Source organism: Peromyscus eremicus, chromosome 10 (genome assembly GCF_949786415.1).
Source record: "Peromyscus eremicus chromosome 10, PerEre_H2_v1, whole genome shotgun sequence".
NCBI lineage: Eukaryota > Metazoa > Chordata > Mammalia > Rodentia > Cricetidae > Peromyscus > Peromyscus eremicus.
Window position 1 is genome coordinate 81,983,773 of NC_081426.1, and position 27,168 is coordinate 82,010,940.

Below are 27,168 nucleotides of genomic sequence, written 5' to 3' on the forward strand. Positions count from 1 at the left end.
GATTCTACCTGTTACTGGGTATATCATTCTTGTTTCTGAATACTATTCAATTATGGAACTGTAACACAATTTATTTTTCTATTTTGATGTTTCATGTATATTTGAGATTCTTTCAATTCAGGGTCATTGTGGGCAAGAAGATGATATACAGCCTGTGTATGGTCTTTGGAAAATACACAATAGTAGAAGGTTTGTTCTTCAATAGAGACGTACCCAACTTTAAAACAAACTTTCAAACAGTGATCCACATAAATGAAATACATATTTAAACTTTCTCGCTTAGTAATATCATCAATATCTTCAACAGTTAGAAGATACCACAGAGGTTACAGAATTCTATCCACAAAGACTGTGCAAATCTTTTAACCACAGCAAACAACCCACCTACACTCTCAATGATGTTTTTTTTTCCCCCTCATTCTCTGCATTCATGCTTTGATACCATGATAAAAGTTTGGGTTTTAAAGGGCTTAATGCTCCAGTATGAGACCATTTCCTAGGCTACATTGTGGTAAAGAAACCACATAATGCACAATGAGTCCCCAAGTCATGGAGAGCTGGTTGTAATAAACTAAGAATAGCAGGCAGCTCACTTCCCAGTCATTGGTTCTAGTGCCATAGTGCTGACAACAGAGAGTAAACAGTCAACAGCATGGCCATGACTCAGACACAGTAGAGGGCATGTTTATAGAAATCCTAGGCTGGCTCTTTCTTTGAATCCCACGTAGTTCCTCCTTTTGAAGTCAGTTAAAGCTTTGTGATGAAAACAAATTAAGAAACATGTAGGAGAAAACAATACATGCAATGGGTGAGGTGGAAATAACAATCATTCAGGGAAAGAATTGTTACATCTGAAGGGAATCCACCTCAAGTGATGTCCTAACAGGCACAATCATTTGTACTGAAACTCAAGATTGAACACACAAGTGCTTATTATTTCCTTTTTATTTGAGAAAATATATGAATTGTACAAATAATGGCTTCTGTTACAACATTCAAACATACACATGATATGGTTTAATCATGACCATGTTCATCATCCCTTTACCTCTCTTCTTCTTGTTAGATTTCCTTGTTCTTTGATTCTTCAGGGGCTTGAATTCACAATGCTGTCTGGCCCCACCAGAGCTGGAGGCTGCATGAGTTATAAATGGTCAAACGAATTTAAGGAAGTGCATGCCTATGAACTTTTTGATTTGATTCTATATTTATTACAGTTCTTTTCTCTTTATTTATAAGCATTTTGAATTTTTTCCCAAGATGCACTGTTTTAACATTTTGAGTATTTGGGAAAGTGGCAGGAACATATCATTAAAAAATATTTTATAGTGGAAGGCCACATATCAATCACTTCAGAAAGGCCAGAGATACCATAACTCCAACACTGACCTTCTTTTACTTACAGAAAGCAGATCCACATTGAATGACTAAAGTGTGACATTATTCCTGGGAGACATGAACAGAAGTCTACCCATCTCAGATAGAAAATACATGACAGATCCAAGTAGAGATAACACCAAGGTCCTACTTGGTGAACTAATGAGTTTATTGGGGTCACTTACAGGATCAGAATGACTCAAATACAGCTGCATCACCAAAGCCCACCCCAACATGGAAAATAACTCACAAAGGTTCTAATCCTGCAGCTCACAGAACAACTTGCTGGTACCTCAATAGGTGGGAACATGTTTAACAGGCAGCTCAGTTGGTCTGAGCCTTCTGTAAGAAGTTTGGCTGATTTATCTACCTCTTCTAGGCAGCTTGGTTGGTCCAAGAATGCCTTTTGGCAGCCTTTACTGTTTACTTAAGCTCAGGGAAGGAGGGACCTAAAGCATCTTGTCAGTTTCAGGAACTTCCTGAAGCTTTGGAATTGTTTACCTATTGATTTAAGGAGCCTCCCTTTAGAACGTCCTGAGTCTTAAGGAACTTCCCTTGGAGAACGGAATGTTTCATTTCTCTTTATAACACAGTGGAACCCAGTAGGATGGAAGGTTTTATCTTAGAAGAAATTGCTACACAGCACTCCACCCCTTCCTCCAACTCTTACATTCTTCCTACCTTCTCTTAATCATTATTCCTTTATCTTGAAAGGGGAGACAAATAAATATGACTATTTTGAAAAAAAAAAACTCTACTAGAGAACCAAACATTCACATCTCTTTATTTATTTCTGTTTGTAGAACATGGCTGGTAGTACATCTCAGTGGAATTTTCTCTGTTACAGACACAAGAGAAGAAAAGACAGAAAACATCAAACAGGAAAATCTCCAGTGAGACACTGTAATAACCCACGGTCATAAACACAGATATCGGGGAAGCTGCTTAGACTGCATATATTATTTATTTAATAAGACAAAAACTGATGACTTTTCCACTGTCCTATCATTTTTTCTGGCCACAGGTTTTTGTCTAAGTTTCCATTACCAGATACAGACTTCTCCATGTACAGTGGTCCTTAAGTCCAGTTAGAAAGCTGATTCTGTCTATTGTCTACTGGCACATCTTGTCTGACACTATGAAGAAAATAGAACCCAGAACCCATACCTGAGTAGAGTCTGGAGCCATAACTTTCCCTGGAATTCTTAGTAGTAACTAACATTATAGTAGATATCCTGCAAGAAGGAGACACTTTCTGCTCAGCCACAACCTTATTTTTCCATGTCCTGCAACTAAAGCATAGGATATTTTTAGCAATAGGATTTTACCTTTCACTTCTGGAATCCAGCCAACAGCAATAGCCTTTATTGGGTTGAGACCCTCTAGGTTTTTCCACGGCCAGCAACTGGAGAGATGATCAACCCCTAGCACTGGGATTTGCGATTACCAATCTTGTTGCTTTAGGAAACATGTATTTTAACATTTATACACTCAGGATATTGTAAAAATTTTCAGTGACCTTGGTAGTTATCATGTCTCTTGCCTAACTTAAAATTCCAAAGAATTTTGCAGATACACCTGGCTCTTGTGCTCTGTGAACTGTGTCTCTTCAAGGTATATTTTTATGTTGAGATCAGTAAAATGCTTAAAAGTTAGCAATTGGTTTTCCATTTATAATAAAAGCCTTTTTACAGAGGATGAGCAGGAAAACAATGTAAAGCCCTGGGTCACTATCCCATGCCAAACAGGGGTTATGATGATGACTTTGGTGAGGCACTCTGAAAGTCCATTGTCATCTATTCTGAGCAAGTGTCAGATGGAATTGAGTAGTGAAGGGGATACCAGAAAAGAAATGTCGGAAACATCTAATGTTGTACAAAAAGATCTCATCACCTTTATCAGCTGTTCAGTAAAAAGAGAAATGTTGAACACAGTGATGTGTATGAGTCTATTCACTTAGACTCTACAGTGGATGGTCACACCCCTCCCCCTAGGAACCATCTGGCTTTTCACAGGTCATAGTAGACTGTTGGAAGGTCTGTGGGCTGGAGGAATAATCTCTACCTGTTTTGGCTTCTTGAAGTTTTTGTAATTTTGTCGTATCCCCTATGCAGACTATACTTTTGATATTCGCCACTCTACTAGGAGTTCATTTCCATTTTACTCAACCCCATGACTGTCTCCACAGTTTCCACCCTCAGGAGAAACTGCAGTGGTGTCTCAGAGATATATCCATCCCCAAAAGTTGCCCCGTAGTGGAGAAATACATACCCTCTACTCCGAGGAACGTAAAGGCCACCATTAGGACAAGCTTAATTCTTTTAACTTATGTCATTTTATATGTATGTCCATCATGTTTTCTAATTTTTTTAGCTTGATACTGATATTTTTCCTATTTTCTTTTTAGCCTGACAATCATGGGAACCATCAGGAGCCAAGACACACTTCCTTCCAATATCAACCCAAGCCCAAATACCTTTTTAACATGAATAGAAAACCAACAAACCTGTAATTTAATATGGGGTTCTCAGTCACCCTGCATGACCCTCACTTTGAGGGACCCTTGGCCAACTCTGCTAGAGAAGTAGCTGTGGGGGGGGGGCTCCCACCCATGGAGACCTTTTTCTTCCACAGTGGGGGGAGAGGGAGTGGTGTACTGGGGATCACCTATACCTCTAATCTGTTTTTACTTGTTTTAGCACCTGGTAGTACCAGTTCACATTCTGATCTAAGTCATCCAGTTCTGATAAAGGCCCCCTAACTTTACAAAGACCATAGCCTAACATGGGGCCCACCAAAACCACTAAAGCTCCATCAGAGCCCCAAGTCCCTGATAAATAAATCCTGTTATCAACTCTTAGGAGGAGAGTTATCTGGTATAATGATCTGGCTATCAAACATTAGTTTTCTTTAATTTTTTTAATCACTCATATTATTTTTTTCTCTTTACTGTCCAGCTCCTTCCATGAGCCCTAAGCTTTTGGATCCAAGGACATACAAAATTTTAGATCTTCAGCACATACAAAATTTTCACTCTTTTTTTTTTTTGTACACTGCCAACTGTAAGAAACAGGAAGAAAGCATTTCCATCTCATCCTCTCTTACAGAAGCAAATTCCCAGTGAACAGCTATCTTGACTTTAGCCACACTTGTCATTACACTGGTAGTGGCCACATATAACCTCTGTGGTATCCTGTCACACTACCATCCCTTCTGTATGGCTTCCATGGACCAAAAAAAATATTTCAAACCTTTCTTCTGTTTTAGATTGTATCTATACTCCCTCTATAGACTTGACTCATCAAGCAGGCAGGTCCCCTTCACGCTACATAGAGAATAAAAGTCTCACCAGGAACCCCCTTTCATAGAATCCCCACCAAGATTTTCCTTCTGGATAGAGGATTTGGCCTTGGTTATGTGTCTTGGCACATCATAGGTACCATACAGTTGCTGACATAGCAAGAAGTTACATTGTTCCTTAACATAGAGGAAAAGGTGGCCATATAGGAATCTTTCCCCAGAACTATACATCCTTAGTCTGTTCAGCCTTAGTTTCATGTTTTGCTACCCATGCCTAGGATTATGCAATGACTCTTCCCAGACTGATTTTTTTTGTTCTGTTGGTACTTATTTGATGCTAATTATGTTGTACAACAGTATTCCTGGGAAGATATGAACAAATGTCTACTCTTCTTTAATAAGGAATTCTTGGCAGACCAAGTAAGAATACCACCAAAGTCCAACATGGTGGACAAAAGAGTTTATTGGGACTCCTTACAGCAGTATTGGTGAGAGGTTACTTACAGGAGAAAAAATGACTCAAAAACAGATGAATCACATACACACACACACACACACACACACACACACACACACACACACACACCAAAAAAAAAAAATCTCAGCCCAGCATGGATGATGGTCACAAAAGCTAAAATCCCGAAGCTGGCTGTATGAGTTGCAAACAGCTCCATAGGTCAGAGACTGTCTTTCCCAAGCAGCTCAACTGTTCTAACCCAGCCTTTCCCAGGCAGCTTGGGCCATCTGTTTCTTCCAGATAGCTCAAGGTTGGGCATGTAGGGACTTAGCGCATCTGGTAAGTTTCAGGTACTTCCTGAAACTTGTTGAGCTGTGAACTTCCCGAGTTTTAAGGGCCTCCAGATTAGAACATCAGGATTCTTAAGGGGCTTCCCTCCAGGGTGGAATAGTTTATCTTGGGGAAACTGCCACAGAACCATGACAACCCACCAGCTTTCGTATGTAAGATATGCTGTCTTTATGTTCAAGATCCCTAGTTATTTTTATTATTATTCTATGCTACAATTTGCCTTCTTCATATCTCAACAATTTTCATGTTGGAATCCTTAGAATGTTCTCCTCAGCTGGAACTAGGAAATTCTTTCTTGGTTCCTTGCATAAAATTATATATACTAACATTATAAATTTCTAAAAACAATCTCCAACTCTAAACCCCTGAATTGTGGGTAATCTGCCAACAGGACACACATTGAGAACTTTTGACTGTAGAGAGGGTGCTCCATATGATGTTCCCTGAAATAACTCATGTCTCATAGAACCTCCACAGAAACAGCTCTTGGTAGGAAATGGTCTTTCTGAAAACATGGACAAACAGAAGGAAGATGATGCCAAATGATGAAGACAAGAGAACCACTCACCACCTGGGCATGGCTTGTTACCTCCGTGTGAGAGCTATTATAAAGAAAAGATGTCATAAAAAAAGAATATTTCCTGTTGTAAAGATCAGACTTCAAATCTGCCTTATGAATTAGATGCATTTTGTTAGAACTTGGTCGGGTTGTTGACTATGGCCCACCAGAGCTCTGCCAGACACTAGTCCCTAGCTCCTCATTGAATATAGACCTTTGCAAATGTGATTCCCTTTGCCTGGAATGCTAGCATCTTCCCTCTTCTCACTTCCACTAAATTCATCTACAAGGTCACCTAACACTCGACACTAACAAAATTTCCTCTTCTCATTTGTATTTAATTCTACATTGCAAGATGTTAAAAAGTATTCTGCACTCAGAAATTCTGAACAATATGGCTGCCTAACCAAAAATTAAAAAAATGGTACCACTCGTGTCAGTGTGGATGGGAGCAAACTCACAAGGCCTCCCACCCCTAAATGAAGAGCTACAAGCAATTCATGACCAGGGAGAATCAGTGATTTCTAGGGACAAGCTCCTTGATATGTTATCCAGTTCTAAGCGGTCAGCCCTAAACACATATGCATATGAGTAACACTAAATGAACTCAGCAGGTTGTATATATATATATATATATATATATATATATATATATATATATATATATATGTATAGTAATTAATGACTAAGAGGCCATGAAGTTGAAGAGTTGGGGGAGGTGGGTATGAGAGGAGCTGGAAGAAGCAGAGTAGGGAGGTGATGTAGAGTATTCATATTCAGAATTCCCAAAAATAAAGTGTTGTCTTATTCATTACTTATTCCCGTGTCTTCCTCAGTGCCTGGGTATAACAGGTGCTGAATAAATGCCCAGTGAATGGAGGTGAGGGACACTTCATGGCCCTTTGGGGATGATAAAGCTAACTTTCAGAGGCAGCCTAATCAGACTTGCACAGACAGGGAGGGAATAATCTAACTTAGAAACTTCTAGTCAGAATGATGACTTTTGATAGGCCAGTGTACATTTTTCTAGCTTTCACAAGCCTAGGTCAACCAGTAAGGACAAACTGAAACAGACAGTAGTAAGGGGATTGATTAGTCTGGGTGAGCTGGGTACACTGTTCAGTAATGATGTGATGGCTGTTGTCTTCTTTAGGAGATGACTCTGCTTGGGGATGTGGGCACAGCTGGCTTCAGCCTTCCACAGCTCCCTTCAGATTTTTATATGTGTTAGAGACCCAGGGGCAGCTTGGGTCTTGGATGTTCTCTATTAGTCACGGAGTCCTGTCAATCTGTCTATACTACCAACAGTTCTTCAAACTTTACTTTCCATTTTAAAAACACATGTGAACACCTATTGTGTGTCTCATGTTATGCTAGCTGTATTATTTCATAGAGATTCAAAGGCATCAGGTTTGGGGGCAAGAGATCTGGGCTTAGAATCTATTTCTCTGCAGGAAATAATGTGACCTCCAGAAAGTTACTTTATCACTTGATTTCCTGTGTGAGCCACTATAGAAAATGGCCTTATGGGGCTTTATGATGATCACGGGAGGCAAACTGATTAAATGCTTAGAACATGAACTCTCATAAATATTATCTAAATTGTATGATAACATCTTCTGCTTAAAGAGATTCTTTCCAGTCAGAGAAACTTCTTACTGTAAAGTGAATGTAAACCTAAGCCACTGGTTTCAGAATCAACTGTAAATTATGAATTATTTTATAGTATAGTAAATAATGGACCTGCATGATAGATTATATTATCTACTAAGCACATGCAGTGCATTTAAAATGGACCTTGGAAATAAGGGTGGTGAACAAATAGATTACACGCTGATTCTGGTTCTATTTTTGCAAGTTATCCCTACTGGATGCAGATAATTCTCTTTCTTAGTAGCTCTTCAGGTATCTTTTCCCATAGCTTTGATAATTATACTAAAACTTGTCACTGTATGATCTTTTCACATAAACTTGGCTTTGAAAAGGACATGAACTCACTCAAGTGGCAACTATGAAATAAAGATGATATAATGAATATAACTTAATTAGCATAGTATGTATGAAATAAAGATAGTAATTTGCTGTGGGATGTCCTGTATGCTGTAAATATATGTTGCTATGATTGATTTAAAAAAAAAAAAAAAAAACACTGATTGGCCAGTAGCCAGGCAGGAAGGATAATGTAGGCAGGACAACGAGGAAGAGAAGAATTCTGGGAGGTGGAAGGCTGAGGCAGGGAGATGCTGCCAGCTGCCGCCATGAAAAGCGAGATGTAAAGTACCGGTAAGTCACGAGCTATGTGGCAACTTATAGATTAATAGAAATGGGTTAATTTAAGATATAAGAACTAGATAGCAAGAAGCCTGAGCCATTAGGCCAAACAGTTTAAGTAATTTAAGCGTCTGTATGTTTGTTTTATAAGTGGGGCTTGGCGGGACCCAAAGAGAAACTCTCCAACTACAGTAATTCAGTGTTCTTAGTTTGTTTACAAAGTACTTGCTTTTCAGTTCATTCAGTGAACATTGAGAATACAACATGCTCTGAGCACCAGGAGAGCGGAGGAAGAAAAGGCAGCTCCTGGCCCTCAGAGTGATCCAGCACTACTGACTAAATCTTTATGTTCTGTCACCATGAACAATTTCTCTGACCATTAACACCATACAAGACCATGTACGGCCATGAAGGATTAAAGCAAAAGCAAGATCATCATAGTTATGACTGTACAAACAGGATCATTGCCCAAACTACGACCATCACCAAACATCCCATTCAGCTGACTAACAGGTGGCCAATGGTTCTTTATTAGTATAGCTTTAGCCTCTCTCAATCTATGTAAGACTTTGTAGGAGAATTATGCCAACCTCCTCTTGGCATCCAACCATAACCAAAGTCACATTTCTTGAACTCTTACTAGGCCATGGAGCACAAGCTCAAATGCTTTATGTTTTTTCTTACGTGCTCTCACAAGACACTCATGGCTCTCCATGGAGTATCTTTCTTTCTTGATGCCTCCTTCAGTTGGGTTCCCAATATTCTGTGCCTGCAGGACATTGGTGTAGGTGGGGAGTATCATAGGATCCAATATAGACCACTGGCTACCAGATTATCTGACATTGGCCTTAGTGGTACTAATTATAAATCCTAAAAGAGCAATGGCATTCATAAGATAAAAGTTTTTGTCTTATGTAAGGGAAGTCTAAAGGTAAACTACACACACACACACACACACACACACACACACACACACACACACATGCATACACACACATACATACATACAGCTTGAGTACCTGTTTCAATTCAGGGATTCCAGCTCTTTTCTTGTGTTCCACCAGCCGAACCCATGCCTTGCAGATTCAGGGTCAACATAAAACCTAACATGACTCTGGGAGACTCATCCAAGTGTCCGCACACCAAGCAACTGGGAATGGCAGGAGAGGGAGGACAGCAGAAGTCTCCCACACCTTCAATAATAGTATCCTTCAACAGACCTTCCAGGAAATTATACCCACCAACTCTGCCAGCTCCATACATTTAACTCACAGTATTTAGTCACAGTGCCCACCATCAACTTCAAGGAATTCTGGAAAACGTAATGTTAGCTGAGCACCTTGTCAGTGGGAAAATGCTAGGACTTGATTACTAAAGAAGAGATAAAACCAGATACATAAAAACGCTGAGCACAAAATTGCTACCTAATTAGTATAGGTATTAAAAAAAAAAAAGCTCACTTTTCCTTTTACATGAGTGTAAACTGTGTTAGTTTATGACAAAAACAAATCCACTATAGAAGATTATATTCATAGCAGAAATGACCTGATTTCATAGAAATAATGGCATGATGGCATCACAGGAAGAGCTGAACAAGAAACATGGAGAAGGATACCTCTTCATGGAGTGTGGTACCTGAAGCAGAGATGCTGGGGGAATGTCAACAGTGCAAGCTGTCTGAGATGGGGTGTTAATGACCGGACTCACTCCCACTCCCTTCAGCATTCTAGACAGCTCAGAATTCTTATAGGTTTGTTTTTCACAAAAGCAGATATTCTCAAGCTATAAAACAAACAACAAAAACCCCTATATTTTTACTTGTCTTATTCTACATATGCCCACTGGGCAAGTTTTCCTTACATCCCATAGTGCTTTCTTCAGACTTAATATTAATGATAACAAAATGCTTTGGGTATTTGGAGTAACGATGAAACATGGTTCAAGTGTTTTACACACAACATCCCATTTGAGCCCCACAAGAGCCCTTTGATCTGGACTCTTAGCATCATCTTCTGGGGGTTAGAAAGCTACAGCCGCAAAGTATTCAAGTAATTTACCCTGGATGATGAAGGGAAGACAAAATCTGGACCCTATAGGCTTGACCACACACTACACTGAGATTAACCCCACAGACGCATGGGCCGCTGTCCTAGTCTAAGAAGAGTAGGTGACAGCAGAGGCCATTTTCTCTTAAAGCTGGCATTCTTAACACAGAGAGTGATATATCAACTGAAATCACGTTAGATCAGTTCACTTGGTAGATCTCCTCGTTAGTTTGGAGCTTTTAACCACACACACGCACACAAATACAAGTAAAACATGATCTTTGTGACAATATTAGGACTTATAGAGAAGTGATTTCTTAACTGAAAGATAAGCGTTATTAACATTTGTATGCATCCTTTCTGAACTTTCCTCTGTGCATAGATCATACATACACATACTATGTGTATAAATATTTATAAACATTGTTTCATATTACATACACATGCTTTGTTAAAGTTTTAAGGAATAACTATGATAAATATAATAAATTTTTTTAATGTCAGTTAGTATACTTCCCATACCACTCTCCTTTCTTTCCTTGTTTTACTCTTTAAAATACCATATATGTAATTTTAAATGTATATCTTCTTATTTACACAATGTCATTTTCTCTTTCATCATGAGAGTATGACTACCCCAAAATCTATATACACTGAAACAATGGTACAGTTGTAGTTTCCTCCTGGAAAATATCATCAAAACTAATAATATTCTACAGGTTACAGCATTGTCAGGAAAATAAAAAATAAGTTCCATTTTTCAACTTAGTACTGCATAAGCATATCTTCAACGATGTTCCCAAATTGGGCAAATTTAGAAACACAGAGTTTAATAGAATGTGCTTACAAGTTCCTCCATCCTTAGCTCTCTGGTGTTTATGATGAATTTCTAAGTAAACTGAATCAAATTTCACACACAGCTTTAAGCAAAATGTATCTTTGAAGCTTCCGTTTTCTTGTATTTCAGTAAGTATGAACATTACTTTAACTATTTGACTTATTTGAAGTATTTGATCAAATTTATAATTCATTGAAATTATTTAAAAGTGTTGTCCATCTCTTATGTAGAACTTCCACCATAGTATCCAAACTAACTCAGTGAATGCACCATGAAAACTCAACTTTTCTGAAATTTTCCAAGGGTGGTGCTTGAGTATCCTAAAATTTCCAGCAACTTGATATTAAAAAGTATCTTGTCGGATGATTTGACATCTTCAGAAGTGACCAAGACTGGGCTGGTGAGATGCTTGGTGAGTCACTTAGTGCCACACCCGATCATCTGAGTTTCATCCCCAGGACCCATGTGGTCCTAGGACCCACAGGGCAGAAAGAGAGGTGACCTCCACATGCATGCTGTGCACATGAACTTCATACACACACACACACACACACACACACAATCAAAAACTGTTTAAGTGAACAAAACATATGATTAGAGGTAGGAAAGAAATCTAAGATTGAACTTACAGCTGCTACAACTGCAAAAGTCATTGCTGACTGCATAATTTCACATCTAAGATGATGAAACTATTTTTCTTAGGAAGAATACTGAGTAGTAGTACATGGGTGCTTGCAGACTTCATAACCTGCCTCTGGATTCTTCTTTTTCTTTGAGTTCTACATACAACTGCCTTAATTTTGTTAGCTAACAGACATCTTCTTTTGTAATTTCTCAGGACATATTCAGGAAGTTTGGGGATGGAGGACACACAGAGGCCTTTTCTCCAATGGTTTAAGGTGTTCCTACTTGACAGATAGGAATGACTTCTAAACCAAATTAGTAACTTCTTTACTTACAGTCTTGTAGCTGAAGTTTTCCTGTGTCCCACCTGGTCTGCAGTCACTCAGACCCAAGTAAACACACAGAGGCTTATATTAATTAATACTGCTTAGCCATTAGCTCAGGCTAACTACTGACTAGCCCTTACACTTAAACTCAGTCCATTTCTGTTGATCTATATATTGCCATGTGTTCTGTGGCTTTACCTTGTGCCATTACATGCTGTTTCCTGGACAGTGGGCTGCCATCTCCTGACTCAGGCTTCCTCTTCCCAGAATTCTCCTTGTCTGTTTATCCCACCCATACTTTCTGCCTGGCTACTGGCCAATCAGTGTTTTATTAAACCAGTGTACAAAAGCATTATTCCACAGCACAGTCTTACAAAATTACTATTCTCATTGGACACTGAAATAAAAGCCCATTGGGATCATGGGAAAATACAGTAAAATCTGGACACAAGAAAGCTTAGGTGTGTGAAATGCACAAACATTAAAGAGATCATCTACACCCATTCTGCAGAAATGCAGGAAATGCAGGCCATTAAAGATACTACCACAGACCTCTAGTTGGCCTGTTTCTCTTGTCAACTTTTGAGATAAAAAGCCAATGGGAGACTTTCAGCAACTTTGAAAGATTGGATACAACACAATAGTAGATTGTACGGTAAATGGAAATATAAAATATAAAGAGAAAATATAAGAAAAAAACAAACATGGAAATGTACTACAGAAAAGACAAGTACATAAGAAGTGATTTTTGGAAATAAAAGTAAAAAGGATATACTTGTTTAATGATTGTAATGGGTAGATAGTAGTTTCTTTTGAGACAAAGTCTCATTATATAGCCCTGGCCAACTATGTAGACCAGACTGGCAGACTGGCTTAGAACTCACAGAAATCCTCCTGCCTCTGCCTGCTGAGTGCCGAGATTAAAGGGTTGTGCCACCACATCCAGCTTGACATATTCATTCTTCAAGAACCATATATACAATGGATTTTCCCCCATATGTTCAAAAATAGATTAGGGGCATGAAAAGGAATAGCATTAAATCATTTTGTAACATGTTTCTGAGGTAAATATGTACCTTCTTTTCCACTTAAATCACTTCCTGCCACAGTCAGTTTTGGCTTCCTATTGTAATTTCTTCATCCTTCTTCTCTCCTTTCAAAGAGAACTTCCATATACGTGTATGTGTAGCACCTGCAGCTAGTCATCTCTCTGCGTGTAGAACCCTTAATTCAAGCCCCCTACCCCCAAGTGTGCATCTCATTAGCGGATGGATGCTTCATCATATGTACACATCTGTTGTTTCTTTCTTTCTTTCCTTCTATTCTGCCCCGATCTGGTGCTGAGGGTTGAACCCATACATGGTAGGTGACTGATAGCACTTGGCTGCAGCCTCAATTTTTGTGCAAAGTCTATTAAAAAGTAAACTGCACAGATGTGGACAGTATCCAAATCTACTAAATCAAGAGAGGAGGATGAAGTGCACATTTTAAAGAGTTCTCAGTGAGTATAACAGCTCACTCTTCTGTTAAGATCTAAAGAAAGCTTTTGTCTAGTGATGCTTAGAAAGAGTGAACAGAAATGATTATGGAAATAAATGTTTAAGTCCAGTGTCCTAAAACCCTCCACTGTCTAAAGTCCAATTCAAGACCTACGCTGCTCAGTGTCCTTCATGCTTCTTGCCCAAACCCATGCTGTTTCTACTTCTCTGAGCATCCACACTTGCAGTTCAGTAGGATAATTCCCCATTCTAATTTTTCTAAGTCATATGGAGAATTTCTCATTACTTAAATTTATTTTTACATATTGTTTCTTTGTAGCTTAACTATTTCCTGTTAACAATGTTTCCTTAAAGGCAAGGACAGTATGAATTACTTGATGTTCTAGCCTCTATGCCCAGACTACTGCTACATTCTCAAAATACGTTTGAGTAAAGAAACTACATATAAAATTCATTTTTTATGTAAATGTGGGCATGGTATATACTGATGGCATCACTTCTCCAACATATGGTTGAGGGGAAGGTTTTTATTGTAGATATAAGGGGATGGTACAGCCAGAGGCATCTGGAAGAGTCCAGAGCAGAGAGAAAGTAGTGCACTGAACATGGCCAGTAAATTGAACCAGGCCATGAGAGGAGAGGTGGGGGAAGAGCTAGAAATAAAGACAAAGAGAGGGCAAGAGAAAGACAAAAGAGAGCAGAGCTGAAATAGCAGCAGTATAAGAAGTGTAAGAAGCTGGGGGGCGGAAAGCCTCTGAGCTGAAGAGGTGGGCTGAGAAGAGCAGGGAGGAGCCAGGATGCCAGCAAGGACTTCGGAAAGTATAACAGGTACTTGTGGTGCTGAGGGAGCCCAGAGGCCAGCATGCACTTTGGTATGCTAACAGCTACCACAGATAGCCATTTGTCCCTTCTGCCAGTGATAAGGGAAGTGCCTTCTGTGGCAGAGTGGACTGGCCTCACAGATTCCTGAGGAATGCTGGCTTTTGTCTAACCACCAGAAGTTGGACCTGAGAGGTATTTGTATATTACATTTTTTGTTGTTATTGTTGTCTCTATTTTATCAAATTATCTGCTTCAAGCATCCCATACTTACATATTAAGATGCTCAACTACGAAGGTCAGTTTAAGTTCTTTACTTTTTTATTTTTTTAAGGAAATAGAAATTGGCCTGGATAAATTTCAAGGTATAAAGTGGAAAATTATAGAATATCTAAATGGAGCTAAGGAGTGTATTATAATGTATGAAATGTTATTTACATTGGAGAACTGTGGTCAACTCATGTGTTGACTCATACGAATAATACTCAGCCCTATCTATACAAACGCAACGTCAACTTAATTGACAAGCATGTGATATTTTTGGTTTTTATAGGGCATCTTTTAGCAGAATCAAAGTGGATTTTTCTTTACATCCGTTTGCAATGGGATACAGATAGTAGATACTTAATGGGAATGGTTGATTAGGAGCATCTGTCCCCAGGACTGTCCTTAACCTCGAATAACTTTAGAGAAACTTCAGTGTATCAGGACATAGCAGAGTCCTATTTCACTTGAATTTGTTGACATCAGTCCTGATTTCCTCAGCCTACCCTGCAGAATGTAGAGTCCCACATTTACATAGGTTTCCTACTCATGCCCATGTTCCAGAATCTATGACACATCGATGGGTGCTGCTTTGTGATGCTGGTATGACACCACAGGATACTCTCCGATGCATCATAAAACGCCCCAAATGTCTTCAGGGGAAATAGTGCAAAGTTCACAGACTGAAAATTCTGAAGCCGGTGACTTTGCATGCCCTGTGAGTAGCTCTGGTCTTCAGTGTGCTGAAGTAACAGTCATAACATGAAGGATACACTGTACCAAATGCTCACAGCACCCCAGGCTTTATGCTACTCGGTGTATCTTCTGCCATGAATCTACTTAACAAAAACTAGGCGTTTTATTCCTGTTTTCAAAGGAGGAATCTGGGTCTTGAGATACTATCTAACTTAACATGCAGTAGAATTTCTGTATGAAAAACCTAGATTTATTTCAAGAACTTTTCTGTCCCATGACTAGATTATGTGGCAGAAATATAAATGATCCCGCCACAACTTTCCAATCAGAAAATGACCAAGGGATTCTCATGTGAACAGCCAACTTTTACTTCAAAAAGAAAGCAAATTGGTTCTGATGACAGGTATCCAGAACTTGTATAGGTCTTAAGAGTAAGTAAGGGGCTGCAGAGATTGTTCAGTGGTTAGAGCACTGACTGCACGTGCAGAGGACCCATATTTAATTCCCAGCACCCACATGGCAGCTCACAGCTGTCTGTATCACCAGTTCCAGGGGATTCAATGCTCTCTTTCAGCCTCTGTAGGCACCAGGCACTAAGCACGATATACATTCAGTCAAAATACCCACTCACAAAAAAAGTAAGATATTAATAAATTTAAGCAAAAGAATGATTAAGAAAATAGGAAGTAAAAATGTGTTAAACCGCTTGATCTATCTGCCTTGTGAACGTAATTAAGTTATTGCTGTGTATTGTAAATAAAAGCAATATTTACTGGCTAATTGAAAATTAAAAGAGATTTAAGAAAACAAGTGGAATAGCAACAAATGAAATCCAGGAGACTAGGAATGTGTGTCACTCTGTACGCGGACTGCCTGAGCTCTGTGGGCAAGACTAAATCGTCCTGAGTTGCAGTCGCCTCATCCACCAAAAAGGAGGAAAGAACAGGTTCCTTTCCACCTCAGCACGGGCAGGAGCACCTTCACCTTTATCCCTATGTTTGCCAGCCCTAAATCACATCTCTCCTTCCAAACTCCCTGCTCAGAAGGCCTCCCAGGGCCGTTCTCATTTCCCCACAGACCCAATTAAACTGCGGCCTCATTTCCCAGGGCACTGTGAATCAGCCCCTCTTATCTGCTTCCATAGAATTACTTAATCGTGTATGTGGCCCACACCCCTGGGCACCTAACAAACGAGGAGCCACTCACCCAATCTCCCTCTTGGCGATCCCCCCCCCAAAGTAAACTGGGGTTTACACAAAACACATCTTCAGCAAACGCTGAGTGTAAATGAACACACAGCTCAGGACTTCTGTGTATTTCATCCCATAAAGCCTATGTTACGGTTAACCCACTCCCTGTGATAATGCCGTTTAAAAAAAAAGAGAGAGTTTAAAACGTTTTTCAGAATAGGAAAAATGCATGGCAAAGGACATTCCTGAAAAGGCTGTTTGGGGGCACAATCGGGGAGAGCCATGTGTACCTCCAGGTCAGGGAAACTGCTTAGAGAATACACCTTGTTTTCACTAAGTGAAGAAAAATCCAGTTCGGAGCTGTTAGAACATGGAAGTTCATCAATGAAGCGACTACCCCTCCTTTCTTTTTTAACCTAGTTAAATACCTTCCTGGTTCCCCCATGGGCGTTTTCCAGTTTTCCATTTTGTTTCTCTTTTGAGTCAGTCTTTTCTGCTAGCCCAAATAGGCCTCAAGCTTGCTCTGTAGCCTAGAGGGGCCTGGAAGTCATGATTCTCTAGCCTGGGTGCTGGAGTCACAGGCCTGTCATCATTAGAATCCCCTCTTAAGCTAGACATGGGGCCTCACTGGTTTCCTTGAGTTTGTACAGAGGCCCCACTCACCCAAATCACCGTGCATGCCCCCTCCCCCCTCCTGTGAAACTTTCTTCTGCTCAGCAACCCCCTTCTCAAGTTTAGTGCTAAATCTCTACCAGAGTGGCAAGGGGCAGATTTCAGGGACAAATGAAACTGAATAAATCTACTGTGTCAATTTATTCTCTCTGATTTTTTATATCTGCCTTTTATTTACCTGAAAACCCAGAAAAAGGCACCCTAGGCAGGTGTTAATGAGACTGTGGAGGTAAGTAATTTTGCTTGGGTTTGGGCTTCATCACATAGTCCAGCCTGACTTCTCCCTACAACCTTCTGTTTCGGGGTCCTCAATGCCAGTGTCTGGCCATGTCCAGCTAAAATCTTAAGTGCCTAATTTAATACTGGTAAAAGGCCAGCAAGTGTTGCTGTGAAAGGCCCCGGGGAGGGTGTCTGATTGATAACTGGGTCATTTTGGAGTCTTTCCGAGGCCAGGTGGGAAAGGGCCCTAGGCTTTGGAGAGGGTGTTTGATTGACATCCCGGGCCATTTGGAGTCTTTAAGAGCCCAGGTGGGAAAGGGCCCTAGGCTGCCACACAAACCCATCCTACTTCAACTCTTGTGGGGGTGCCTTCTCTTCTCAGAGTTAACCAACGTACTTTACCCTTCTCAAAGTCTTCAAGCTTAGGTCACTAAGTCACCGCTGCTCTTCAGGGCTCTATGTCCTAACGTGGGACTTTGCTACTTCAATCTCCTGGTCTGTCATCCCGCTAACATCAACGTCCACGCAGAGGTTTTTTTTCAGGCCCTGTGACACTAGGACTTTGGGCTGTCAGCTCCCAAGCACGGCACCACACCAGTTTAGAACAGGAGTGGGGCAGTTTCTCCCCGCGTTGACAGGGCTCGATTCCCACTTCCTCCGGGCTGCTGGGCTGCCGTCTGTCTGCGGCGGCATTTGGGGGTAGTAACCTCCTGCCGCCTCCACCCACGGCCGGCCCGTGACGTCACGGGCGGTGGCTCCCGTGGGCCTATAAAGCAGCAGGTGCTCACCGCACCCTCGGTCCGCTCGCTCCGCTCCCTCCTGCCCCGCGGCCGCCGCCCCGACATCCCGAGCGAGCCGAGCCCGAGGCGCTGGCCGCTCCCGCCGCCCAGAGCCCGGCGGGCTGGGCCTCCCCGCGCCGGTGCTCGCCCGCTCCTCCGCGGTCCTGCTGCTCCCGCCGCCCGGAGCCGCCGTCGTGTTGCCACAGAGACCCGGACGCCGCCGGCCCGTGGGACCAATGAGAGCTCCGCTGCTGCCGCGGGCGCTCCCGGTGCTGTGGCTGCTGCTGATCTTGGGCTCAGGTGAGCACCCGCTGCCTCCCGAGCCCCCTGGGCTGTAGTAGCCCCTTAAATGCTGCTGTCTTTTGACGCCCCGAAATGTGTCCTGCCCGGGGAGCGGATCCCCGCAGCTCTCTCTGCTGAAGTTGCTCAAGCTAGGAGGGAGGGTGAGAGAAGCCGAGAGGAGTCTGTAGCATGTCCCAGGGACCAGGCTGCTGGGGACGACCTACACTAAAATCCAGCTGATGGAGAACTAAGAGGTCCTTTTAGCCCAGCCTTTCCTTTGACACCAGAGGAAACCGAGTCCAGACAGGTGAAGTAATTTCCACAAGAGTAGTTAATCCAGGAGGATTTGAGGAGGATTCATTGTCTTCTGTCTCCATCTCTCTGTCTAGTGATTTTATTTTTACCTTCCTAAAGTGCCCTTAGAGAGGGGTTGAAAGCTCCACTGCCAGTATCGTTTTGAGATTTGAAAAACAAATAAATAAAAGAAACGAAAAGGGGGGAAAAAAAGCAAGGACTGGAACTCAGGGCTCCCCAGATGTTGTTACCAGGTGCCCAACTTTTTCTGATAATAATAATAGATAAAGATAGTGAAAATCCCTGTTCTTAGCCACCGTTGGCACCACTTTTTACATTGTGTATACAGTTTCAACAGGAGTAAACAAGTGTTAAAATGTATCTCCACATCCAGCACTGGCTAAAAGGAGGCAGGAGAGATCTGGCACAAAGGCACGCCAAGTTAGACCTGCAGTGAGAGGCTATTAGACATTGCCTGTGACGTGATTCTGCTGGGTTGACTTGGCAGGACTTTTTAAACTGTGGAAATTAATGTAGGCTATCTGTGGAAAAGAAAACCCAGATAAAAGAAACTGTAATTGGAGCGGCTGAGTTTGCTTCTTGGCACACTGTGAAGTTGCTTTCATGAGTGACTCAGTCAAACAAACAATCGCACACGTGCGTGCCATAGCTGCTTTGATACAGGCAGGACAGTCTTGCAGCAGGGCTCAGTGAGTGAGACAAAAGCATCCAGACTCATCGCTTCTTCTCTCCCTGCAGGTCATTATGCGGCTGGGTTGGACCTCAATGACACCACCTCTGGGAAAAGTGAACCATTTTCTGGGGACCACAATGCTAGTGGAATTGTGGTTTCTGCGGGAAGTGAGGTCTCTACCATAAGTGAAATGCCCTCTGGCAGTGAACTCTCCACGGGGGACTATGACTACTCAGAGGAGTATGATAATGAGCCACAAATATCCGGCTATGTTATAGATGATTCAGTCAGAGGTGAGTGGAGGAGACGGGGAAAATGTTGTCTATGAGATGTGGTTTGATCTTAGCAATGTGGCTTCAGAAAGAAATACGGTTTTTCAGTTTTCTAATGGCTTTCTAGGTGTGGCTATTGCATATCCTTTAAAGGGCTATTGTAGGTTGCATCCTACATGTCCAAGGCGTTAAGCAAAGTCTTGTGTGTATGTTTAATCTTTGCAATTCTGGTAAGTGGAAAATATTTTTCTCGTTTTACACAATAACCAAAGCTCAGAAAGGTTACATGGCCCAGGGAGCAAGCAGTTGAGTCAGAATTAGAGCTCCAATCTGCTTGATTCCAGAGATTATATTCTTTCCAAACGTGCCACGTGACCTCCAATCTGGGAGCATGGGTAGTCATGTGGTATTCCTGTGGGCCTTGTATCTCAACATTTGTATCCCCTCCCCCACACCACCTGTCTTCAAATAACAAACATTTTAGCACAAATAAGGGGACAGAGAAAATAATGACCAACCTCTAGAAACGTTAAAGAAGCACAGGTATGTGTAGATTTTGTTTTATCCAAACTAGTGACCCCTGGGTTTTTTTTTGTTTTGTTTTGTTTTGTTTTTGTTTTTTTGCTCTTATTAGACAGATCTTTTAAAAATACCTTTTCTTTTAAATTAGAGAGAGGTAAAAGCTCACTACCCCCGTTTTACTTCGCATTTTGAGAGAAGAGACCACTGATGAGTCAGATCTAGGAGCGTCTACCTTAGAGGCAGGACAAGTGATTCCAGAGTTCTTTAAGGTCTTTTAAGACTTTCCTAGCAGTTTCTCCTCCTTCGCCTCCTCTTCCACCATGTCCTCATCCTCCTTGTCCTCCTCTTCCTCTTCCTCCTCCTCCTCTTCCTCTTCTACCTCTCCTCCCTCTCCTCCTCCTCTGGAGTCTCCCAGAGCTGAAGAAGAGTGAGTGGGTGTCCTAACACAGGGACAGAGATTGGGGCAAATGACAGGAGGGTTAAACCTCAGTGAATGTTCTACTTGAGTGCCTCAATGCTAATTGTTTTGTTTGTTTGTTGTTGTTTAATATATGCCATGGGAAAGGAGATTAGAGTAGACCATCAGTGTCCAGGAGCTGGCCTCTCAAAGACATGCTAAGTTATCAACACTTCTAGAGGCCAAATCAATTACTAGTGGGGCAGGTGGCCAGTGCTTAGACATGCAGCTCAGTGTATAAAGCTGAGACTGTTGGTTGAACTCATTTGAAAGGCTGTTTGCTTAAATGCCCATGGGTGTCCTGTCTGTTGTGACACTTCAGCACAGTGACGATTTTTTGGCTTAGACTTCTAATCTACCCGATGAAGTGTAGTGATATTCACTTAAAGCAGTTCTCCTAGAGGGCTTTTTCTAACTTGCACTTTTTAATAATCAGAAGGAAGTTTTGTATAAACACTCCATGGCCACCTAATAAGTGTTACTTTTTACTTAGTTTCTGTTAATGATCATAAAGTAACCTGTGAAAAAAATCCCTAATATCATTTCCTTAAGACAGAGACTCTGTCTGTCCTTGACACCCCTGTCAGCCTTCCACCCACAATTCTGTTGTGTTCTGGGTGATGGGTGCTTGCACTGCCTTTGGGACCAGTCATGCTTTCTCTTCTGGGTGGTCTCTCTTTGCTAAACACTTGGTCATACACACCTGTTGCAGGATCAGCACAACAAAATGTACGTTAAACACCTCAGACCTTCCCCTCCCTGTCTTTAGCATGTAATTAACTACACCTTTCATAGTCCTAAGGATTCCAGATCTCATTAGTTGAGGTGGCATTCTGAAGCATCGGGCACAGCTATCTCAGTGCCATTTTTAATAGACTGAATGCCTCCCCTCGCCCCCCCAGAAGGTAGTTGTTGTTATTGTTTTCAATAATACAAAGTTTATACAGTTCTCTCCACCCTCGAGCAGTGCCCACTAACTTCCAGCTTAAGATAGCAAGCCTAGGACATGTGTGGGGAAGTAAAATCAACAGGTTTGTCTCATACCACATTTTAGTCAATGGCATTGTCCTTTTTCAAGAGACATTTTTGGTATAATGAAAACAAACAAAAAGGCTTAGAGTGTCAGTGTTGACCTTTCCAGGTGCATGTCCCAGGAGATACCTTCTCTCTTCACTGAACCTCTGTATCATGTGAGGTACAGCGCCTCTAACTATGGACATACATAGGTAAAATAATGAAAGTAGCTTGCGACAGAGATTAAGTACTATCTGACAAAGACATTCTCTGCAGGTCTATCATGTGTGTGTTGTGTTAAATAATGAGGCAAAAGTTGTTCTCAGTGCTGGGATTTCTGAGTCTCTTGTATCTCAGGTAATTTTTAGGATGGAAAAAGAATGTTGACAGGACATCTGACCTCAACTTGTCCAACAACTTTCTTTTTCTCTAGTTGAACAGGTAATTAAGCCCAAGAAAAACAAGACGGAAGGGGACAGGACTTCAGATAAACCCAAAAGAAAGAAAAAGGGAGGCAAAAGTGGAAAAGGTAGAAGACACAAAAAGAAGAAAAAGAGCCCATGTGATGCCGAGTTCCAGAATTTTTGCATTCATGGTGAATGCAAATACATCGAGAACCTGGAGGCAGTGACGTGCAAGTAGGTTGAGAGCCACATGAAATTCTTCATCTATCCCTATCCTACACCATGCCTGAAACTCCCACAGAAAACTGTTGACTTTTCCCATGTGTAAACCAAGAACCAGAAACTTCACTAAAAGATAAGATGGGGAATGTGTAGGTTTTGTGGGCCAATAGTATGTCTATACACTCAATTCAACTGTAAGCACTTAAAAAGAGAAAAGAAATCTTAACTTGCAGGCTGTAAAAAGTAGGGCAAAGGGGCTGTAGTTTTCTGACTACTGGTATAAACCATCATTTTATTACATAATATACATATATTTTAAGCCTTTTTTGCAAAACTTTTTTTAAAAAAGAACCTTAAGGTATTAATCACACAACTTTTCATGTTGTTCTAACATCCCCAACCCCTCACAAGCCCCTAACACCAAATTAAATGAGAGTGGAATGTAACTGCAAAACAAGACATTGAAGTCACCAGTTGGTCCTAAAGGAGCACAAGGAATGACTCACTGTGTCTTCTTGGAATATCACACTCATGCCCAAACTAATCACACTTGTTCTTAAAGATCCTCAGCTAGAATGCATTCCATGTCTCATGATTTTGCAGTACTGATGAGGGCGTGGCCTTTCTAAGTTAAATTAAATGACTATCATTAAGTAGCAGACTTGAAACTTGCAGAACCTTTTCAACAATTATATTTATGAAATGCGATGTTACAGATGTCATCAAGACTACTTTGGTGAACGGTGTGGAGAAAAATCCATGAAGACTCACAGTGGGGATGACAGTGACCTGTCCAAGATTGCATTAGCAGCCATAACTGTCTTTGTCTCTGCCGTAAGCCTCATAGCTATTGGCATTGTTGTCACAGTCCAGTAAGTACTACACAACTTCAAAATTAACTCTTGTCAGCATTTCTACCAGGCCCTACTGTCGTATCTCACATGAGTTATTTTATAGCATATGACCCATTAGCAGAATATAATCAAACTTTGCATTACTTTGACGACCATCAACATGGCATATAAAGCCATCTTTCAGAACCAGAATATTTTTTACCTTAAAAATTGATATTTTTATTACATATTGTATTTTTGATGATGGTTATTTCTTGAATCTCAGAAAGTGCTAGTATTGTCTGTGGATATTTTAAGCTTAAGCATAAAGCTTCTCAGAAACTAAGTAGGGTCACATTAGGCTCATAGCCCCAAACACACTTCTTCAGCATTAAAAAGAAAACAATCCTGAAGGGCTTTAGATCAACAGCCAAGGAAAGCTATGTCTCTTCTCACAGTACAATGTAAAGCTCTGAGCTTGTCATTTCTTGGCATGGTGCTAATTGGTTTATAGTTGAGACCTATTTCTGTCCTTATTGGGTACAATAGTGTGGGAACGTACTAAGAAACAAAGCGAAACATTTCCTCCCAACGGCATGGTGTGGGCAGCAAGGACAAACTCTGTTACCATGGTCCTCCCACAGCTTCTTCCCTGGGCAACATCAGATCACACGCCTCACTTCAGGACCAAAGAATGCCTGCACTAGACTGTTCTGACGGGTACACCAGCATGATATTGTCTCTCAAACAGAAGTCACTGGATAGGGGAAGCTGGAGGAGGGCCTGCATGGCTGTAGAATGACTCACTGCTGCTAGGGCTTGGGAAAAGCATTGGATTCATTATTCTAATTTTAGGTCTTGGTAAATTACTTTAACAACTGGATTGTATACATGGTCCATCAGTGATGTTCTTCAGGATACAGGAGTTATCTCCTGCCATTGTTTATTGTTGTCCTAAATTCAAATCAGATAGTGATAAAATGGCAGGTAAAAGCTGTTTTATTATGCACATGGAGTCTGATGTGCAGTTTAAATATGTTTTGCACACATGGAACTTCTTCTAGTGCCCCAAGCCCTGTATGCAAATGCATTTAGGGAAGAAAAGAGAACAAACCCCTGTGAACCACTATTATTTGTCATAGAAAAATAGAAAACAAAATGTGAGCTCAAGATGTTTCCCAGTCACTGAACTTGTAGCTATTCACCTTTCAGTGCTCACTAATCCTCTGCAAGAATATGGAGTGACTATCGTTTTTTTCGTTGGCTCTCTGTTTTCTTTGTGGCAGTGCTGGGGATAGAACTTAGGACCTCACGCATCCTGGCCAAGTACTCAGTGGCTAAGCTACGTCTCCAGCAGTTTCTACTTTTTGAGACAGGATCCATGTTTCCCAAGCTCTCCTCGAATTTGTGATCTTCCTGTCGTGGCCTCTTGAGTAGCCCAGCTCCATTTCGTCACTGTTAAGAAGTGATTTTTTTCTCTCAAATTCTTATTATGTTTTGAAACATAATCAACACTAATCCTAAAGCACATTTATTGAGTTTTTTTTCCCATAACTGAAGTGAACATTTTTCCTTAATGTGATAAAGTTCTTTGGGGTTTAATGGCAGTGTGTGGTGGAATGGCACAGGAATCACCGAAAGAAGTGAACAACATCCCCCCAATTTTAAACCCTGGGGTTTTAAAAATAGAACGTAACAATAGATAAACTTAGTAGGAAACATTCGTATTTGGAAATAAACAAACCACAAATTGTTTTATAAACAGTCAAAAAATTCTAGTAATTTAAAATTGCTTACTAGAAATCTAAAATCATTTCTGTATATTCATGTGCACGGAGTCCTTCTATTGTACACCATCACCCCCAATGCTTAATTCTTCAGGAATAACATCAGAAGACACGGATCTGCTCCACACTGTATGAAAGTTTTCATTGTGAATGTACACTCTCATTCCAGTATTCTCGGAATGTGTTTATATAGTGGCGGCAGCACCCCCTGAAATTGGCCAGATACTGCAGTTGTGTTTAGGTTTGGGTGCAGTCTGATAAACCAAAACAGGGTGCTTGTCTCTAAGAGGAAAGTCCCCATTGTCATGAAAATCCCCACTGCACAGGTAGGTGACTTGCTAACAGTAGTGTTCTGTGTTCTCCGAAGGCTTCGCAAACGCTTCTTCAAGGAATGTGAAGGAGAAGCAGAAGAGCGGAAGAAGCTTCGACAAGAAACTGGAAACGTGCACGTCATAGCCTAGCTGAGGACAGTTCAGGTTTGGCCACTAAAACTCATCTGTCGGTTAGATGCTATAATTTTGAAAAAAAAAAAGACAGCACTTGATCTATTCTTTGAGTAAGATTGACTTCAGTCTTGTGAAAGGACTAAGTAGTTAGTCATTATTCAAAGGAACGTAGATGGGAGGAACTCCAGTCCTTTCTCGAGAGAACGTAATGCTTAATAGATGGAGAAAAACTGTAAGGGATCAAAGCATTGAAGAATGTAAAATAGAAGTCTGAAGACTGGAACCGATGGAATGGGGACACATTCCAAAAATGGGAGAACCAGGGGGACACACTTAAGAGCTAGGGAAGGTCATGTACCCAAAATGGCCTTGTGAGCTGGAAAGAACTTAGGAAGTCAGGAGAGTAATCATGAAGAAAGATTGGCAATACTGGTAGGTGAGTGGGTCATTTTAGAAACTTAGAAATGGCCTCATTCCGATGACTGTCGGGTGAGACAAGAGGATAATGACGGGGTGGGCTCACACAGTAGACAAGAGGGCCAAGGTTAGCTTATCACATGAAAGAAGATCCTATATGAGACAAGAATTGGAATGTTCCTTTAAAGAAAGCAAGGGGCACACATTTGAGAGTGGTTTGGTAAATATCTATAATTTTACTTCTAAACAGAGAGAGCTAAGTACGTTTTGGGTAAAAAGTACACAGTAAAGAGTTAATGAAGACTTCATAGGAAAAGGGAGGCAGGGAGATGGATGCAATGCAAATTGATTCAGTCAAAAAAGAATTCATATCTCAGGCATTTAGGAAAGAAAATGTGTCCCTAACCCCCTTTTTCTGCCTCCAGTGGAGTTGTTACTTGAGACGATTGTTAAATATGATATTCCTGTACATACCCTAAGTCTACTGAATCTTAAGTTCTATTTTCAATAAACATTCCAGATGATTATAGCTCATGAAATGGGTAACTGTTCATGCCAATGTTATACTCAGTATTCACTGTACCTTTAAGAAATATGTCACTTATGTGCTTAGGCTAAGACTCAACGAATACATAAGGGTGGAATAGGATATTAATATGCTGTGCTGGCATGTGGTGGCTGCCCATTAACTGGTAGCTACTATTATTATACCCCTGGTACTAATTATCCTAAATTAACTGTATATCATAAATACTGAGACACTTAATCTTGGTTTTTAATTATGTCTAACAGTGTATATTCGGTTAGGAAACCTATTTTTCTTGACTACAGTTGGTGTGAGTATTTGTAGTTTCCCACATAGTCATGTAATTTGAGAAGAAATGAAAGATGAAGTTAAGCCAAAGTGGCAGTTTTCCATGAGAACATCTAACATGTCTCCTAGGACATCCCAGAAAAAAATGAAACTGACAGAAATTCTGATTCTTAGAAATTTTTGTAAAGCCATGCCAGACTAGAGCTTATCTCTTACACTTTTCTTTCTTCACAGGGTAACAGTCGAATCACTGCCAAGTCACAAGCAAAAATGACACATCGGTCCTCCTTTTGATGAAGTGGGTGGAGCCTTCTGATGGTTTCAGCCTTCCTGTTGTCACTTTTCATGATAGTCTTATTTCTGTACATAAAGAGATGTGTGGAGATAAAAAGTATTTTTTCATGTTGCAAATAATTTATTTAAT

The 27,168-nt window shown here is 40.9% G+C and overlaps 1 protein-coding gene and 1 long non-coding RNA gene across 4 annotated transcripts; one reads left to right on the plus strand and one right to left on the minus strand.

Moving 5' to 3' along the window:
• Nucleotides 1–927: 927 nt before the first annotated feature.
• LOC131920330 (uncharacterized) lies at nucleotides 928–18,311 on the minus strand. Of its 3 annotated transcripts, none has more exons than XR_009381615.1 (4): nucleotides 17,905–18,311; nucleotides 9,951–10,097; nucleotides 2,545–2,669; nucleotides 928–1,135 (listed from the first exon to the last, which is right to left on the minus strand). It is a non-coding gene; the product is annotated as an uncharacterized LOC131920330 (long non-coding RNA). The 3 variants fall into 3 exon arrangements; XR_009381616.1 differs by having other exon boundaries at nucleotides 17,910–18,310; XR_009381617.1 differs by lacking the exon at nucleotides 928–1,135 and adding an exon at nucleotides 2,154–2,215.
• A 97-nt stretch (nucleotides 18,312–18,408) lies between these two features.
• Areg (amphiregulin) lies at nucleotides 18,409–27,092 on the plus strand. The gene is made up of 6 exons (XM_059274655.1): nucleotides 18,409–18,586; nucleotides 19,622–19,849; nucleotides 22,255–22,459; nucleotides 23,164–23,319; nucleotides 25,435–25,543; nucleotides 26,979–27,092. Exons 1-5 carry the CDS (start codon nucleotides 18,523–18,525, stop codon nucleotides 25,526–25,528), a joined length of 747 nt encoding a protein of 248 aa, XP_059130638.1. The 5' UTR covers nucleotides 18,409–18,522; the 3' UTR covers nucleotides 25,529–25,543; nucleotides 26,979–27,092.
• The last annotated feature ends 76 nt before the right edge of the window (nucleotides 27,093–27,168 follow it).